We start from the raw sequence: 16511 nt of genomic DNA, 5'->3' as shown, positions 1-16511 counted from the left end.
TGGCCTCTTCTGTGAAAATGTACCTAGGCCTTTGGATTTTTCCCTTGCAGTCAGCATTAAGGCTATGTCAGAAAAGGGTATGGAAGAGACACTGCAGAAGGGCTTTGCTTCCTGGTTCTGGAATGCTCATCTGAAAGCAGTAGGTGCCACTTTTTCCAGCATCAGGCTCTCGCAGAGCTCTTAGTACTCTTCAGGGCCTGGCTGCTATGTATTCATTCATTCATAGCACTTGGTGACCCCTACACACACTGGAACAGGGTTGCTGCAGAGTACCTCCACTGAGGTACTATCTATGAACAGCTTTCCTCAACACATCAAAAAGCAGACTTTAGTTTTATTTCTGATGCTGGGGATTAAGACTAGGATCTCATAACAGTCAAGTAAATATTCTATCACTAAGCTATGGCCTACAGATTTTCAACCAAGCATAGAAGCTGGCTGTGGACACTACGTCAGCCTTAGAGGTATCAACTATTCCTACACATCTATTACTTTTCATCATCATGCTACACCTCTGTTGTAATTAGTAATTACTAAAGTTAATCTTTCCTTGATCACAGTTTTATTATATAGGTTCTCTCTCCTGATGGGACCCAGATTTGACTTCAGCTATACTAAGCCAATATAACTTAGACAGATGGTAGTAGAGAGTAACAAGTACGGAGATTGTCCAAGAGATACTTAATATCCAAGTGGAATGGTGCATGCCTCCAAGCAGTGAGGAGGATTAGAAGTTTGAGGTCAGACTGAGCTACAAAGCAATATTCAGGTAAGCCTACGGAGTGAGATCTTATCTCAAAACACAAAACAAAAAAGGATACTTACAAAGGGAAATGGACAGGAGTTGGTCACAGAACAGAGAAGGGAAGTAGAAAACTGACTGCCTCTAGCTGCTTTGCCATCAGCTTTCTACATCCTTAGGTTGTCACATTACTTGTGCTAAGGCCATAATTTCTTTCAGGTTATTCAGAATCCATGACTTGTGCTTAAGAGAAGCTCAAAAGCTCCAGGGCTCCCCAGTGGCTTAGCTGAGAACTCCTTAGAGTTCTTACACTCCTGAATGGGAAACTCTTCCTAGTTTTTTTGTGGAGGTTTTTTTTAGTGTCCAAGGCTTGAACTCGGAGCGCTGTCCCTTAGCTTTGTTGCTCAAGGCTAATGTTCTACCACTTGAGCCACAACTCTACTTGTGGCTTTTTGGTAGTTAAGAGTCTCCTCACAGACTTTCCTGCTCTGGCTGGCTTGAACTGTGATCCTCAGATCTCAGCCTTCTGAGTAGCTAGGATTGAGAAACTGGTATCTGACTTCATAGTTGTTGTTTGTTTCTTGTTTTTCCTTTCTGTTCCCTTCCAGAGCTGCAGTGCGATCTGAAGTCACCCACCTTCAGCCTTTTAGGTAAGCACAGGAATTTATGACTTTTAGACAGACTCTTTTACTTAAAAGACAAATGTATGCCAATGGACACACCACTCCCAAGTGGACAGGAAGAAATAAGAATGAGGTCCACCAGATCACAACTACAGGTAGACAGTTTAGGAAGAGTGAAAAGGAAGATAAATCTTCCCTTCAGCTAGCAGCCTAGAAGGAGAACATAAAAACAAGAGGCCGGTTTAAAAAGAGGAAAAATATTTAATCCATTCAAAAAAATCCATACACATCAAGAAATACAGGAAATAATCTACTATAATAGACATGAGCATGTTATGTACTCACTCCTGGAATCCCAGAGCTCTGTGTATACAACAAATTATCTGATCTTTGACACAGCTATTCAGAAATAAATTATAGCCATCTGTAAGAGTTATATCTGCTGAGGCTGAAGCAGAGCTCCACTGAAAGGAAAAAAGAGCATCAGTTTGCAAAGCTGAGAAAGAACAGCTGGGGTCGCCCAGGAACAAACCAGTCCGGCTCCTGTGATGTTCTCCTGAAAACCGGGTTGGCCCAGGGGACCTACCAGTCAGTCCATGTTCAGCTATAGCTTCAGCATCTTATTTACCATTCTCAGCCAAAACCCCTGGGAACAAAGCCCTGGACACCACCTTCAAGCCCCCTGCTGGTTGGTTTCATCATTATCCCGCCTCTTCCAAATCTGTAAGAAAGGAAAACAGACATCAATGAGCTGGTAAGATATTCAGTCAACAGATGACTAACGAATACCTATCCTGTGCCAGGCAAATTACAACCTGCAACCATATTGACATGCCTGCTTTATATCCTGAAAATAATAATTCACACCCTCCCCGAACATTCCTTTCCATCCCATTTTCATTTTTCCACTCATTCTCTCCACATTCCAAACTCCACTTCTAAAATTAGGTTATGTAGTGAGCCCACGCTTATCATACATGAGATCCTAAGTTCACTCCCCAGCACCCAAAACAAAACAACAAAAAAAATGTGGCCAAGTCTACAAGCTTAGAGAAAGTCACTAAGAAGAGTTAGCTCTAGAACAAGCATACCTCTTTTGCAAAGCTATGCCTTTTGTTAGTCTCAACCCTCCTTCCTCTATCACAATCTATAACAGTCACACAATAAAACTCAGTCCCAGCACGGCGCTGGTGGCTCATGCCCGTAATCCTAGCTACTCAGGAGGCTGAGATCTGAGGATCTCAGTTCAAAGTCAGCCTAGGCAGAAATGTCCGTGAGACTTTTATCTCCAAGTAACCACCAGAAAACTGGAAGTAGTGCTGTGGCTAAAGAGGCAGAGCACTAACCTTGAGCTGAAGAGTGCAAGGACAGCATCCAGGCCCAAAGTTCAAGACCCATGACTGACCAAACAAACAAAAAATCAGTCCCCAGGCCCTCAATCCAATGTAGAAGGTGACAGTCAATATGACATGGTTAGCAGTGCAAACAGGCATGGAGAAAGTACAAGGGTCACAAAGAAGAATGCTGACTAGCTCTGCCTTGGAGAGCGCTTCAGCTGCTGAGGAGCAGAAGGCTCTGATTCATCCTCCTTGACACCAAACCACACATTTCTGCAAAACTCATCTGGGCAAAACAGAGCCATCTTTGCTCTTCCCAGATTGTTATGCTTTCCTACATTTCTCTTTTGAAAGTGTGTGTGTGTGTGTGTGTGTGTGTGTGTTCTGACACCCCCGTCCTGCCAGGCACCTAAGCTTCAACAAAGGCTCTATCTCAATTCTACTTTCTGCCTTGGCCCACACCCACCTGAATGTATGCCTCCGACAGTGTGATCATCTGAGGCAGGATGTCAGTCACCTGGAGGTCTTGTAACTCGTACCATTTGCCAGTCCCCTATAGAAAATATGGAAGGCTGAGTTAGTCTCTTCCCTAAAACCAAAACAACGTACAGAAGGGATCAGTTAGAAAAAAATGAGAACAAGCAACTACGTTATCAATCAACCAGAGCCATAGCAAATGATATGCCCATTAGCCCATTAGATGAGTCAGTTAAGAGAACTTGGTATGTCAGCCATAGAAACCTCAATCCCGGTGAGAAGGTAGCTCAGCGGTAGAGTGCATGCCTTGCAAGCATGAGGCCCTGGGTTCGATTCCTCAGCAACACATAAACAGAAAAAGCCGGAAGTGGCACTGTGGCTCCAGTGGTAGAGCGCTAGCCTTGAGCTGAAGAGCTGAGGGACAGTGCCCAGACCCAGAGTTCAGGCCCCATGACTGGCAAAAAAAAAAAAAGAAACCTCAATCCCTATTAAGGAATCTTTGAAGTACAATGGTGTCTCAAATACTTCTGCACTTTATCTTTGAAGGAAAATTTAGGTAGACAACAAGAGGAGAAATTTTCTTTTTTCTTTTTGCCATCCTGGGGCTTGAACTCAGCACTATCCCTGAGCTTCCTTTGCTCAAGGCTAGCATTCTACCACTTGAGCCACAGCACTACTTCCAGCCTTTTCTATTTATGTGGTGCTAAGGAATCAAACCTGGGGCTTCATGCATGCTAGGCAGGCACACTACCACTGAACCACCTTCTCAGCTTGAAAAGAAATTTGCAAATTTTCCTCAGATGCTTCCTTCCTGTCCAGAAATGGCTGGCTTCAAAGTATATACTCTCCTTCTCCATACCTCCCATCTCAGATAACAGCAACAATACAGTCAAATAAAAGTTGTTAGGTGCCAGCGGCTCGTGCCTGTGAGTCCAACTACTCAAGAGGCTGATTGAGATTCAAGGTCTGAAGTCAACAACCCAGGCAGGAAAATCCATGTGACTCTTACTCCAATTACCCACCAAAAAGCTGGAAATGGAGCTCAAGTAGTAAAAGTGCCAGCCTTGAGCAAAAGAGCCAAGGAACAGTGCCTAAGCCCTGAGTTCAAGCCCCAGTACTGGCACAAAAACCAAGAACCATAACAAAGAACCATAATGTCTTATTCTATCTCAAATAATCTAATGCAGTCTCTAAGCTTGATGCTGATTAATATTTAAAGCCAAGTAATTCTTTGCTGTGGAGGTTGTCTTATGCACTGCAGGATCTGTAGTGGCAACCCTGGCTTCTATTCCAGTTGAAAGTCAGTAACGTAACCAATGTAACTGGCTGGATGATGTCCAGGCATCAGGATTTTAGAAAGATCCCCAGTGTAAGCTACACAGGACATGGACACCAGAGGTAAGAACCTTCAGTGCATCTCAGAATCATGCCTGCTGGTAATAAAATATGGATGTGGAGAGAAGAGGCAATAAACTGACAACTGGAACACTAGGAATCCAGGAATACCACATCACCTCATGTGCAGTTGTGGAAAAGCTGCCTGTCACTTCTAAACAAGTTTGCTTCACCATCCCCTGTTGATTTGTTGGTTCTTCCATTACCTATGTGTTATAATCCCCTACAATAAATGCAGTTTCAAAAATAAAATTAAATAAATAAGACCCTCAATGTGTCCAATATGCAGTTAAAACTGAGAGCCACTGTCTTTTTTTTTTTTTTGAAAGCCACTGTCTTAAACTAATCATTGACAGCTCATTTACTTGCAGAGTCCCAAAGGTAGGGTGAGAAAGGGCAAACTGAAAGAAATGCCCTTTGAAACACCAAAGGTACAACAATCTTTTTTTTTTTTTTTGGTTGGTCATGGGACCTGAACTCTGGGCCTGAGCACTGTCCCTCAGCTCTTCAGCTCAAGGCTAGCGCTCTACCACTTGAGCCACAGCGCCACTTCCGGCCTTTTCTGTTTATATGGTGCTGAGGAATCGAACCCAGGGCCTCATGCATGCAAGGCAAGCACTCTACCACTGAGCCATCTTCCCAGCCTGAACAACACTCATTTTTGCCACTTACATGGTGGAGCACATGGATCCGGTAGGAGCCCTCAGAGGGCTTGCCGTCATGCACGATGTTGGCAATGAGGTCATAGGTGGTATTCTTGTGAACAGCTTGTACTTCTTCAGACAGGTATTCTCTCAGATCCACGTTACTGGCGAAGATGAAAATAAAGCCAGAGCAATGCTGTGAAGTTGAGGAAACTGTCCTATACAAATGGATCATGAAGTTCTGATCCCTGTTTTAAGATCCTAGCCTGTCTGGAGGTACGGCTTAAGTGGTGGAGTATCAGCAGTGAGCAAGTAAGCCAAGCAGGAACATGAAGTCCTGAGTTCAAACTCTGGTACCAGTAAATAAGAACAACAAAACCATAAAACAAAGTAGAATTATATTTGTCCCACCCCACTGCATCAATGCTTCTGCCCCACACCAAAGAACACATTTCCTGCTCAGGGAACGAAAGAGAAGGTAACAAAGAATATTGTTCCTAAGCAAACATCCATTTATTGGAAAGCATCGTTCCAATAAAAATCCCAACTGAATAATTCCCAATTGCATCAGTCCAAAATGAACAAAGGAACAAATATATGAAAAGAGATCTGCAAGGGTAACATTGTCCAAAAGGAAATGTACTCGTTACCTGACTTGCGAAACAATAATTCTTCTGGTACAATACCTTAATAACACTAAAACTGTATTTTTAAAAAGAAAAGTGTCAGTGGCTCATGCCTGTAATCCTAGCTACTCAGGAGGCTGAGACCTGAGGATTGTGGTTCAAAGCCAGCCCAAACAGGAAAGATTATGAGACTTTTATCTCCAATAAACCCCCAGAAAACTGAAAGTGGTGCTATGGCAAGTGGTAGAGCGCTAGCCTTGAGCAGAAGAGCTGAGGGACAGTGCCCAGGCCCAGAGTTCAAGCCCCACTACTGGAAAAAAAAAATTAGAATACAAATTGTGTCATAGGGAAAAATGCCTGCAATCCAAGCATTTGGTGGCTGAGGCAAAGGATCATGTGCTGGACACTAGCTTGAGCTACATGAGTATAAGGCCAGCATGGTTACATAGAAAGATGCTTTCTTTTTTTTTTTGTCAGTCATGGGGCTTGAACTCTGGGCCTGGGCACTATCCCTCAGCTCTTCAGCTCAAGGCTAGCGCTCTACCACTTGAGCCACAGCGCCACTTCCGGCCTTTTCTGTTTATATGGTGCTGAGGAATCGAACCCAGGGCCTCATGCATGCAAGGCAAGCACTCTACCACTGAGCCATCTTCCCAGCCTGAACAACACTCATTTTTGCCACTTACATGGTGGAGCACATGGATCCGGTAGGAGCCCTCAGAGGGCTTGCCGTCATGCACGATGTTGGCAATGAGGTCATAGGTGGTATTCTTGTGAACAGCTTGTACTTCTTCAGACAGGTATTCTCTCAGATCCACGTTACTGGCGAAGATGAAAATAAAGCCAGAGCAATGCTGTGAAGTTGAGGAAACTGTCCTATACAAATGGATCATGAAGTTCTGATCCCTGTTTTAAGATCCTAGCCTGTCTGGAGGTACGGCTTAAGTGGTGGAGTATCAGCAGTGAGCAAGTAAGCCAAGCAGGAACATGAAGTCCTGAGTTCAAACTCTGGTACCAGTAAATAAGAACAACAAAACCATAAAACAAAGTAGAATTATATTTGTCCCACCCCACTGCATCAATGCTTCTGCCCCACACCAAAGAACACATTTCCTGCTCAGGGAACGAAAGAGAAGGTAACAAAGAATATTGTTCCTAAGCAAACATCCATTTATTGGAAAGCATCGTTCCAATAAAAATCCCAACTGAATAATTCCCAATTGCATCAGTCCAAAATGAACAAAGGAACAAATATATGAAAAGAGATCTGCAAGGGTAACATTGTCCAAAAGGAAATGTACTCGTTACCTGACTTGCGAAACAATAATTCTTCTGGTACAATACCTTAATAACACTAAAACTGTATTTTTAAAAAGAAAAGTGTCAGTGGCTCACACCTGTAATTCTAGCTACTCAGGAGGCTGAGATCTGAGGATTGCGGTACAAAGCCAGCCCAGGCAGGAAAGTCCATGAGACTCTTATTTCCAATAAATCACTCAGAAGACCGAAAGTGGCACTGTGGCTCAAATGGTAGAGCGCTAGCCTTAAGCTGAAGAGCTGAGGGACAGCGCCCAGGCCGAGTACATGACAGACCAAAAAAGAAAAAAAAAAGAAAGAAAAGAAAAGCAGGGCTGGGAATGTAGCTTCGTGGTAGAGTGTCTGCCTAGCATGCATAAAGCCCTGGGTTCAATTCCTTAGTACCACATAAACAGAAAACACCAGAAGTGGTGCTGTAGCTCAAGTGGTAGAGTGCTAGCCTTGAGCAAAAGAAGCTCAGGGACAGAGCCTAGGACCTGAGTTCAAGCCTCAGGACTGGGACAAAAAAAGAAGAAAAGAAGTAAAGTATATTGAAACTCACGTGATAGGGAAGTTGACAATGGTTGGATTCTTCTCCACAAAGAAGTTGTTCTTAGTGAATCTTTTAATACAAAAGATTAGATATGGAGGCAGTTTGGTGAGTTGGAAGCGCTTCAAAAAATTCTCTTTGTAAGTCTTATATTCCTAGAGAGAGAAAAGAAGATTACCAAATTAGTGCTAGAGATCAGTAGGCACAAGATCAGGGATAAGCTGTTTGCTTTTCAAACATCATTTTGGCTATACCTACACTTCTGGTCCCAGAAACCACAAGAGGTTAACATTACAAGTTGGCTGAGGTTGATTAAAGTATCTCAATGTAGGCTGTGTTTCAGCCATCATATGATCAGACTTTTAGCCATAGTTATGCTTCTACATAAACGTGGCAAATGCAAAATAGGATTTGTTAAAAGCTGAATTAAAGCCTTGCAGGAATCTCCTGATGTTTTTCAATAGTGAAAGACAGAGATCTTTCATCAAGTGAAGTAAGGTCAGGTCTGGCCAGCACCATATTGACCACATGGTGGATTGTAGGATCAGGCATCATCTTCATGCAGAGTGCAGGAAGCTCCCCACTCTATCACCTGCCTCCCAGGTAATGTGCTTGTCCAGACCCCTGGAGGCAGGGGCAGGCACTTGGCTAATAGATTACCAAATCTATCAGTCCAGCGCCTGGGACTGGTAATTTCCTGAGGATCTGCTCCCTGCGCCAACTTATTTAGGCCCGGACCAGCCTAACCACCAGAAGATGGTGTGTCTCACGTTTGTCTCTGTGATCGTGTACTGTGTCCTGGCTCATTTCCAGTCATCATGGCATCCCAATTCCATTGGAGCTGAATTGGCTTGTTGGTATTGTTTTTCTTATTTCTTTCCTCTTTAGCATGTTTCCTAGCTGTGTTATGTGTATTTGCGTGCTGCAGATCTTTGTAATAACTAGTGGCCTGCAGCCTGTTAACTGTGTAATAAATACTCCAATATTCTATATTTTAAAATGTGACTTCTGGGATGATTCACCTTACAACACAAGTATATTTCAGCACAGGTGGCTATCAACTTTCTACTAGTCCCAAGACTTGTGCTACATGTGGGGCGTAGATCAGAGGTAGAGTGCTGCTAGCCTCCATGAGGCCAGCGGTTCTTTTTTTAAATTTTTTTCTGTTGGTTGTGGTGCCTGAACTCTGGGCCTGGGTGCTGTCCCTCAGATCTTCAGCTCAAGGCTAGTGCTCTACTAGTTGAGCCACAGCGCCACTTCCAGCCTTTTCTGCATATGTGGTGCTGAGGAATTGAACCCAGGGCCTCAGGCGTGCAAGGCAAGCACTCTCCCACTGAGCCACCTTCCCAGCCTGAGGCCAGCAGTTCTATCCCTAGCACCACACAGACAAGAAGTTCTCCAGGCCTGTGTTTCAAGTATAATCTGACAGGAACATTTCCTGAGGCCTCACTGATCTCCAAGAAGGAAGGTGAAGAGCCAGGGAATCTGGCTCTTTTAGACCACAAGGTCTAAAAGCTGATGAACACAAATTGATTTTCTAACACAAACTCCTATTCTTACTAAAAAGTAAAAGTGTGAAAAACTGGGCCAGGTACTTGTGGCTCACACCTATAATCCTAGCTACTTGGAAGGCTAAGATCTGAGGATCATGGTTCAAAGCAGCCCAGGCAGGAAAGTACATGAAATTGTTATCTCCAACTAACCATCAAAAAGCCAGAACTAAGCCAGGTGCCGGTGGCTCAAGCCTGTAATCCTAGCTACTCAGGAGGCTGAGATCTGAGGATCTCCGTTCAAAGCCAGCCCGGGCAGGAAAGTCAGTGAGACTTATCTCCAATAAACCACCAGAAAATGGGAAGTGGCTCTGAAGCTCAAGTGATAGAGCACTCGCCTTGAGCTGAAGAGCTGAAGGACAGCGCTCAGGCCTAGAGTTCAAGCCCCACGACCAACAACAACAACAACAAAAAGCCAGAAGTTGCCTTGTGGTAGAGGACTAGCCTTGAGCAAAAGAGCTCAAGGTCAGCACCCAGGCCCAGAGTTCAATCCCCACGACCAACCAAATAAAAACAAGACTAAACATAATCAAGAAAGAAAATACCATTGAAAGCCCCTCTCTCTTGAGTGTCTATAGACCTTTCCAGGAATGTCCAAGTTTCCCAGGAAAATACTTTTATTCAAAATTAGAATACAGGGCTGGGAAGGTGGCTCAGTGGTAAAGCGCTTGCCTTGCATGCCAGAGGCCCTGGGTTCAATTCCTCAGCACCACATAAGCAAAAAGAAAAAAGCCGGAAGTGGCGCTGTGGCTCAAGTGGTAGAGCGCTAGCCTTGAGCTGAAGAGCTGAGGGACAGTGCCCAGGCCCAGAGTTCAGGCCCAACAACTGGACCAAAAAAAAAAAAAAATTAGAATACAAGCCAGGCGCCGGTGGCTCATGCCTGTAATCCTAGCTACTCAGGAGGCTGAGACCTGAGGATTGTGGTTCAAAGCCAGCCCAAACAGGAAAGATTATGAGACTTTTATCTCCAATAAACCCCCAGAAAACTGAAAGTGGTGCTATGGCAAGTGGTAGAGCGCTAGCCTTGAGCAGAAGAGCTGAGGGACAGTGCCCAGGCCCAGAGTTCAAGCCCCACTACTGGAAAAAAAAAATTAGAATACAAATTGTGTCATAGGGAAAAATGCCTGCAATCCAAGCATTTGGTGGCTGAGGCAAAGGATCATGTGCTGGACACTAGCTTGAGCTACATGAGTATAAGGCCAGCATGGTTACATAGAAAGATGCTTTCTTTTTTTTTTTGTCAGTCATGGGGCTTGAACTCTGGGCCTGGGCACTATCCCTCAGCTCTTCAGCTCAAGGTGAGTGTTCTATGACTTGAGCCACAGCAACATTTCCGGTTTTCTAGTGGTTTATTGGAGATTACACTCCCACAGACTTTCCTGCCTGGGCTGGCTTTGAACAGTGATCCTCAGATCTCAGCCTCCTGAGTAGCTAGGATTACAGGCGTAAGCCACCGGAGCCTGGTTTAGAAAAATGCTTACTACCACCCCCCCATACATACACATCCCACAAAAAAACTCAAAATATCAAAATTGAGAAAAGTAAAATTAGAATATGCATACTTAAAACCAATTTATAGGATGACCTTATAAAATATCAAGTAGAAAGGTCCACCTTCCAGGGCTGGGAAGGTGGCTCAGTGGTAGAGTGCTTGCCTTGCATGCATGAGACCCTGGGTTTGATTCCTCAGCACCACATAAACAGAAAAAGCCGGAAGTGGCACTGTGGCTCAACTGGTAAAGCACTAGCCTTGAGCTGAATTGCTGAGGGAGAGTGCCCAGGCCCAGAGGTCAGGCCCCATGACCAACAACAACAACAAAAAAAAAGTAAATCAAAAAAAAGGTCCACTCTCAGCATTAAAACTAGTGAAAACTATTAAAAAGCTTTAAAGCAAATGAAGAAACATTACTAAAAATGTTTTAATGATGCTTCTAAAATGCTACTAAATCTAGTAAGTTGGTAAGAAAAACAAAAGTCTAAGGTATCTGAATGAAGACTGTCCCTTCTAGATCCTACTACCCTTTTTTTTTTTTTTAATTGGTTGTAGAGCTTGAACTCAAGGCCTGGGTGCTATCCCTGAGCTCTTTTGCTCAAGGTGGCACTCTATCACTTTGAGCCACAGCATGCACCCCTAATAGGACTTAAACTCAAGGTCTTACGTTCATGCTTGGCGTGGCTGGCACTCTTATCACTTGAGCCACAGCTCTGTGTGTGTGTGTGTGTGTGTGTCTGTGTGTCTGTGTGTGTTTTTAATCAGTTGTAAGGCTTGAACTTGGTCTGGGCATCTGAACCACAGCTCCACTTCTGGTTTTCTGGTGGTTAATTGGAGGTATGAGTCTCACAGACTTTTCTTCCTGGGATGGCTCTGAACCACAATCCTCAGATCTCAGCCTCCTGAGTAGCTAGGATTTATAGGAGTGAGCCACTGGTGCTTCGCAAAAATTCTACTTTTTAGAGGGACAGCCAAGAACAAGGGGCTCTACATTTAATAGTCCCCATAATATTCTCCCATGAGGGATAGGATGTCAGCATATCTAATATTGTTCCCAGCTACTTGTTGCTAAGGCTAAATTACAGGTGAGTACTCAAAATACATGAGCAAAAATGAGAGAAACAGAAATGAAAATTAAACAGTTGGAGGATTCTCTACTCTATGAACACATACACAATAATGTAATAAGAACTGGAAGAATAACATATAATAACTCTGTATATATATATATATATATATACACACACACACACACACACACACATATATATATATATATATATGGGCTGGTGATGTAACTCAATGGCAGTACACGTGCTTATCAAGTATAAATCCCTGGGTTCAATTCCCAGAACCACCAAAAAAAAATCTAAAAACCAGACATGTGGTTTTATATGTGTATATGATTTTATATGTAACAGACATACAGAAAACCATCAAAAACAGTAGAAAAATGGATATAGGTTGTAGCTCAGGAGTAGAATACTAGCATACACAGACCCAAGGTTCTATTTACATTTAAAAAAAGAAAAAGAAAAAGCAGCAAAAAAAAAAAAGGATATTCTTTCTAGATTCAAGGGCATAATTTGTAGGACAGACTATAAATTAACCTCAATAAATCTGAAGGGACAGAAATTGCAATCAAATTTTGGTAACTTATAAATACATGGATATTAAAACATAAACCTAAACATTTTCTACTCAACTATGACAAGTTCAATATCCAGCATCACAAAAAAAGCATAAAGAAAATTTTAAAAAGAAACAAGAGTCAAGGGAACAAAGTTAAGTGCTAGGAGGAAAGATGTGTATGGACTACCTTCTCAGTGATGCCGTTGAACTTGGCCAGGATGTTGAAGAGTGGCACCTGGGGGATAATGAGCTGCTCCTTTTCATCCTTGTACAGTGGGGCAGTAGGAAGGTCCAGTGTCAGGTACATGAAGGTGGACTCCACCATTGTCTCCTGGTACTCATCATTGTGGAGCAGCTGCTCTTTTTCTTCTGCTGGCTAGAAATAAGTGAGAAGAAAAGAAGTAAGGAATGTGAGCAGCAAAGGAAGAACACATAAAGAGAAATGTTTTGTTAATGGACAGTTTCCCTTCACTTGATGGGGATGAACAGAGACGCCCAGAGCCAGATAATCTCATGTGCAGCAGTATCATATCAGTTTGAGGACTGATGGCTTTCCAACTTCTGAGGGGCTTTGCTTATATACCAGACTATTTACAAAGTTCTCAGACTAGAGAAACAAAAACACCAGCACCATTCAGTGGCCAGACCACTTCAATCAGCAGACAATACCAACCACTAACTCCCAAGATTAGAGGGCGCAGCCATATCACAGCCCTGATGGACAGGGACACACAGCTTGTCAGTTTTCTAAGTATCTCCTCTCCTCCCCACTGAACTTCCTCAGGCAACATAATCAGCTCAAGATCTGTTTCAATCCACTCACCAAATCAGGGTGGGGGAGCTTTTTAGTGAAGATCCGCATGGACCCCTGGAAAACATCAGTCACAATAGCTGCCAAACAGAAAGCAAGATACCAGAAAGCATGTCAAAACACACTCCCAACTTCAAAAGTTTAAAAATAAACCAGTATTTCTAGTTTAAACCCAAAGCTCTTCTTAAACATGCAACTTTTCTCTATGTAACATATCCCACCGCGGTTCTTTTATGATTATCTACATAAATGTAAGTCTTTTCCACAAAACCTCCTTTGGACCTTCAACATTGGGCCTGTCCCATAAAAGAAAAAGTATGTCTGAAATGAATCAGTGATTTATGGAGCCTGGAGATACAAGAATTCACAAGCAAAACAAGGCACATCCAAGGAACTTCCCATACCCATTATTACCTACAAAGGGACCCAAAAAGGAAGATGACTAAGAGACCACAATAGAACAAAAGCAGTGAGAGAAAGCATAACCAGGTGCTAGCAACCTGTAAAAGTGTGCACAACCTCAAGGGTGAGCACAGGCTAAAGACACCAGTAGATTGCATGGTCATCAGGTAATAGTAGAGTCCTTCCAATGCACTAACACTTGCACTGTAAGGACTCTAGAGGTCTACAACTTGTGCCCAGACCCTCAGTTTGAAACTGGGTCAGGCTGGATATGGTGGTACACGCCTATAATCAGGAAGCAGAGAACTATGGAGGATTATGACTTGAGATCAGCCCAGGTAAAAATTAGCTAGAGGGCTGAGAATGTGTCTCAGTGGTAGAGTGCTTGCCTTGTATGCATGAAGCCCTGCCACATATATAGAACAAGCCTGAAGTGGTGCTGTGGCTCAAGTGGTAGAGCGCTAGCCTTGAGCAAAAGAAGCTCAGGGACAGTGCCCAGGCCCGAGTTCAAGCTCCAGGACTGGCCAAAAAAAAAAAAAAATTAGCTAGATTCCATCTCAATTAATAACCCAGGTGTGATGTCTCATGCCTGTAATTCATTACTCAGGAGGCTTAGGTAGGAGGATCATGGTCCAAGGCTGGTGCCAAGCAATAAATACAAGATTTTATCTAAAATAATTAAAAGTGAATCAGAGTTGGGGAATGGTTCAAGAGCACTTGCTTTGCAAGCATGAGACCCTAAGTTCGAAGCCCAGTGTGGCCAAAAAAAAAAAAAAACTGGGTCAGGATTTCTAGGACACAAACTACTTACTATTTTTTAAATTTACCTTTTTTTTTTTTTTATTCCGGTCATGGGGCCTGAACTCTGGGCCTGGATGCTGTCCCTCAGCTCTTCAGCTCAAGGCTAGCACTCTACCACTTGAGCCACAGCCCCACTTCTGGCTTTTTTCTTTTTGCTTATGTGGTGCTGAGGAATCGAACCCAGGGTCTCTTGCATGCAAGGCAAGCGCTCTACCACTGAGCCACCTTCCCAGCCCTTACTTTAATTATTTACACCTACTTAATTCACTCTACTGCTGAGCCATGCTTTCAGCCCTTTTTTGCACTGGTTGTTTTTGAGATAAAAATTTACTTCCTGTCCAGGTGCATTCCTGGATGGCGATGACTAGTTTAGCTTCCCACCATAGCAAGGATAACAGGTGTGAGCCACCACACCTGACTTCTTTCAGTTCAAAGGAAAACTCTGGAACTTCTCTGCTCCAGCTGGCCTGGACACATACTCCTCCCCATTTTCAGCCTCCAATGTAGCTAAGATTATGGGCATATACCACAACAACCAGCTACAGGTTAAGAAGAAGTCTCATGTAACCCTAGACTGTCCTCAAACTTCAATTCTCTGGTCTCAGCCTCCCAAGTAGGTAACATTACAGGCATAAGCTACCAGCTCCTGACTCTTATTCTTATATTTTCAATTACAGTACTAGTTGTGCATATTTAGAGTATACAATTTGATTATTTCAATTCATGTATACAATATATAATGATCAGATCAGAGTAATTGGCATACCCATCACTTGTATTGGGAAGAATCAAAATCCTCTCTATTTTAAAATACAACCATATTTACCCTAATTGCTACAGAACAGTAGGGTTATTCCTCAGGTCCAACTGTACATGTTACCCATCCTGTCTGCTCCCTATTTCCCCCACCCCCATCTCTAGTAATCACTATTCTACTCGATGAGATAAACCTCTTTGGCATCCATATGAGCAACAGTATATATAATATTTGTCTTTCTGTGCCTGACTTATTTCAATTAATGTAACATCTCAAAGTATTTCTGGTTATTGAAAGAGAATCAGTCATGGTAGCATACATTTATAATCCTAGCACTTGGGAGGCAGAAACAAAGAGGATCACGAGTTTATGAGTTCTTAGCCTTAGTACAGTGAGTTCTAAGATAGCCTGGATATCTAAATGACATCCTGTACAGTAAAATTACACACACCACACACCATGCTCTTAACAAAATATAAGGAGAAGGGCCTATTTAGGAAGACATTTTACTGGATATATGTAATAGATACTAACTAACCTCCATACCCAAATATAAACAGTTAAAACAAAAGGATGGGAAGTTGCAACATTTTTCAAAAGGAAGCAAAGAAAAAGAGCTCCTTTTTCTAAGCATGACTTACTCTTCTTTTTCTTCTTTGTGCCCCCCAGAGCTGAGTGCAGAGCATTCAGAAACCAAGACAGGAAGTCAACTCCATCCCCTGGGAGAAAAAAATGAAGCCTGATGAAGCTGGGAGGCAGGAGAAAAACCCAAATCAAGTACTGCTGGCCCCACTCCAGTCACGGCTCTTCCTCTTCCTCTGGTTTCTACTTGATTATGGTCAAGTTCTTTTCTCCCTAGACACTCTGATCCATGGAAGGGCTTTCAATGATCATTTATAGCTCATACCTGTATCTCCATACCCAGTAATGAAAAATAAATGGCCAGGCACTGGTGGTTCACACCTGTAATCCCAGCTACTCAGGAGGCTGAGATCTGAGGATTGAGGTTCAAAGCCAGTCTGGGCAGGAACATCCATGAGACTCATCTCCAATTAACTGTCAGAAAACTGGAAGTGGTGCTGTGGCTGAAAGTGGTAGAGCAGTAGTTTTGAGCAACAGAACTCAGGGACAGAGCCCAGGCCCTGAGTTCAAGCTCCATGACCAATAGAAAGAAAAAGAAATTAATTAAGATCTTATAATAACTACTTCTCTAGAGTAAGCTCCAACTTCCTTCTCTTTTCCAGCAAGGGAACTTTCCTAGTGCTAATACTGAAAAAGCATACGATAGGTATCTACAACTTGGAGTTCTGGAACAACACTATGGATAATAATTCTGACCCATGCCGGGCGCTGGTGGCTCACGCCTGTAATCCTAG

General features: G+C 43.1%; 1 protein-coding gene across 1 annotated transcript in view; it reads right to left on the bottom strand.

Annotated features, from left to right (window-relative positions):
- Positions 1–1612: 1612 nt before the first annotated feature.
- Positions 1613–16511, bottom strand: part of Usp39 (ubiquitin specific peptidase 39) — a 27625-nt gene continuing 12726 nt past the window's right edge. Inside the window, exons 7-13 of the mRNA XM_013035457.1 lie at positions 15777–15854; positions 13188–13255; positions 12552–12740; positions 7703–7845; positions 6531–6666; positions 3169–3255; positions 1613–2086 (exon numbers count right to left, since the gene is read on the bottom strand). Of these exons, the coding sequence (XP_012890911.1) occupies positions 2039–2086; positions 3169–3255; positions 6531–6666; positions 7703–7845; positions 12552–12740; positions 13188–13255; positions 15777–15854 (749 nt within the window). The 3' untranslated portion in view covers positions 1613–2038. The remainder of the gene's footprint in view (positions 2087–3168; positions 3256–6530; positions 6667–7702; positions 7846–12551; positions 12741–13187; positions 13256–15776; positions 15855–16511) is intronic.

The sequence above is a fragment of the Dipodomys ordii genome, unplaced genomic scaffold, assembly GCF_000151885.1.
Source record: "Dipodomys ordii isolate 6190 unplaced genomic scaffold, Dord_2.0 Scaffold212, whole genome shotgun sequence".
NCBI classification, from domain to species: Eukaryota; Metazoa; Chordata; class Mammalia; order Rodentia; family Heteromyidae; genus Dipodomys; species Dipodomys ordii.
The sequence above is the reverse complement of the archived record's forward strand: the minus strand, read 5'-3'. Positions and strand labels throughout refer to the sequence as shown.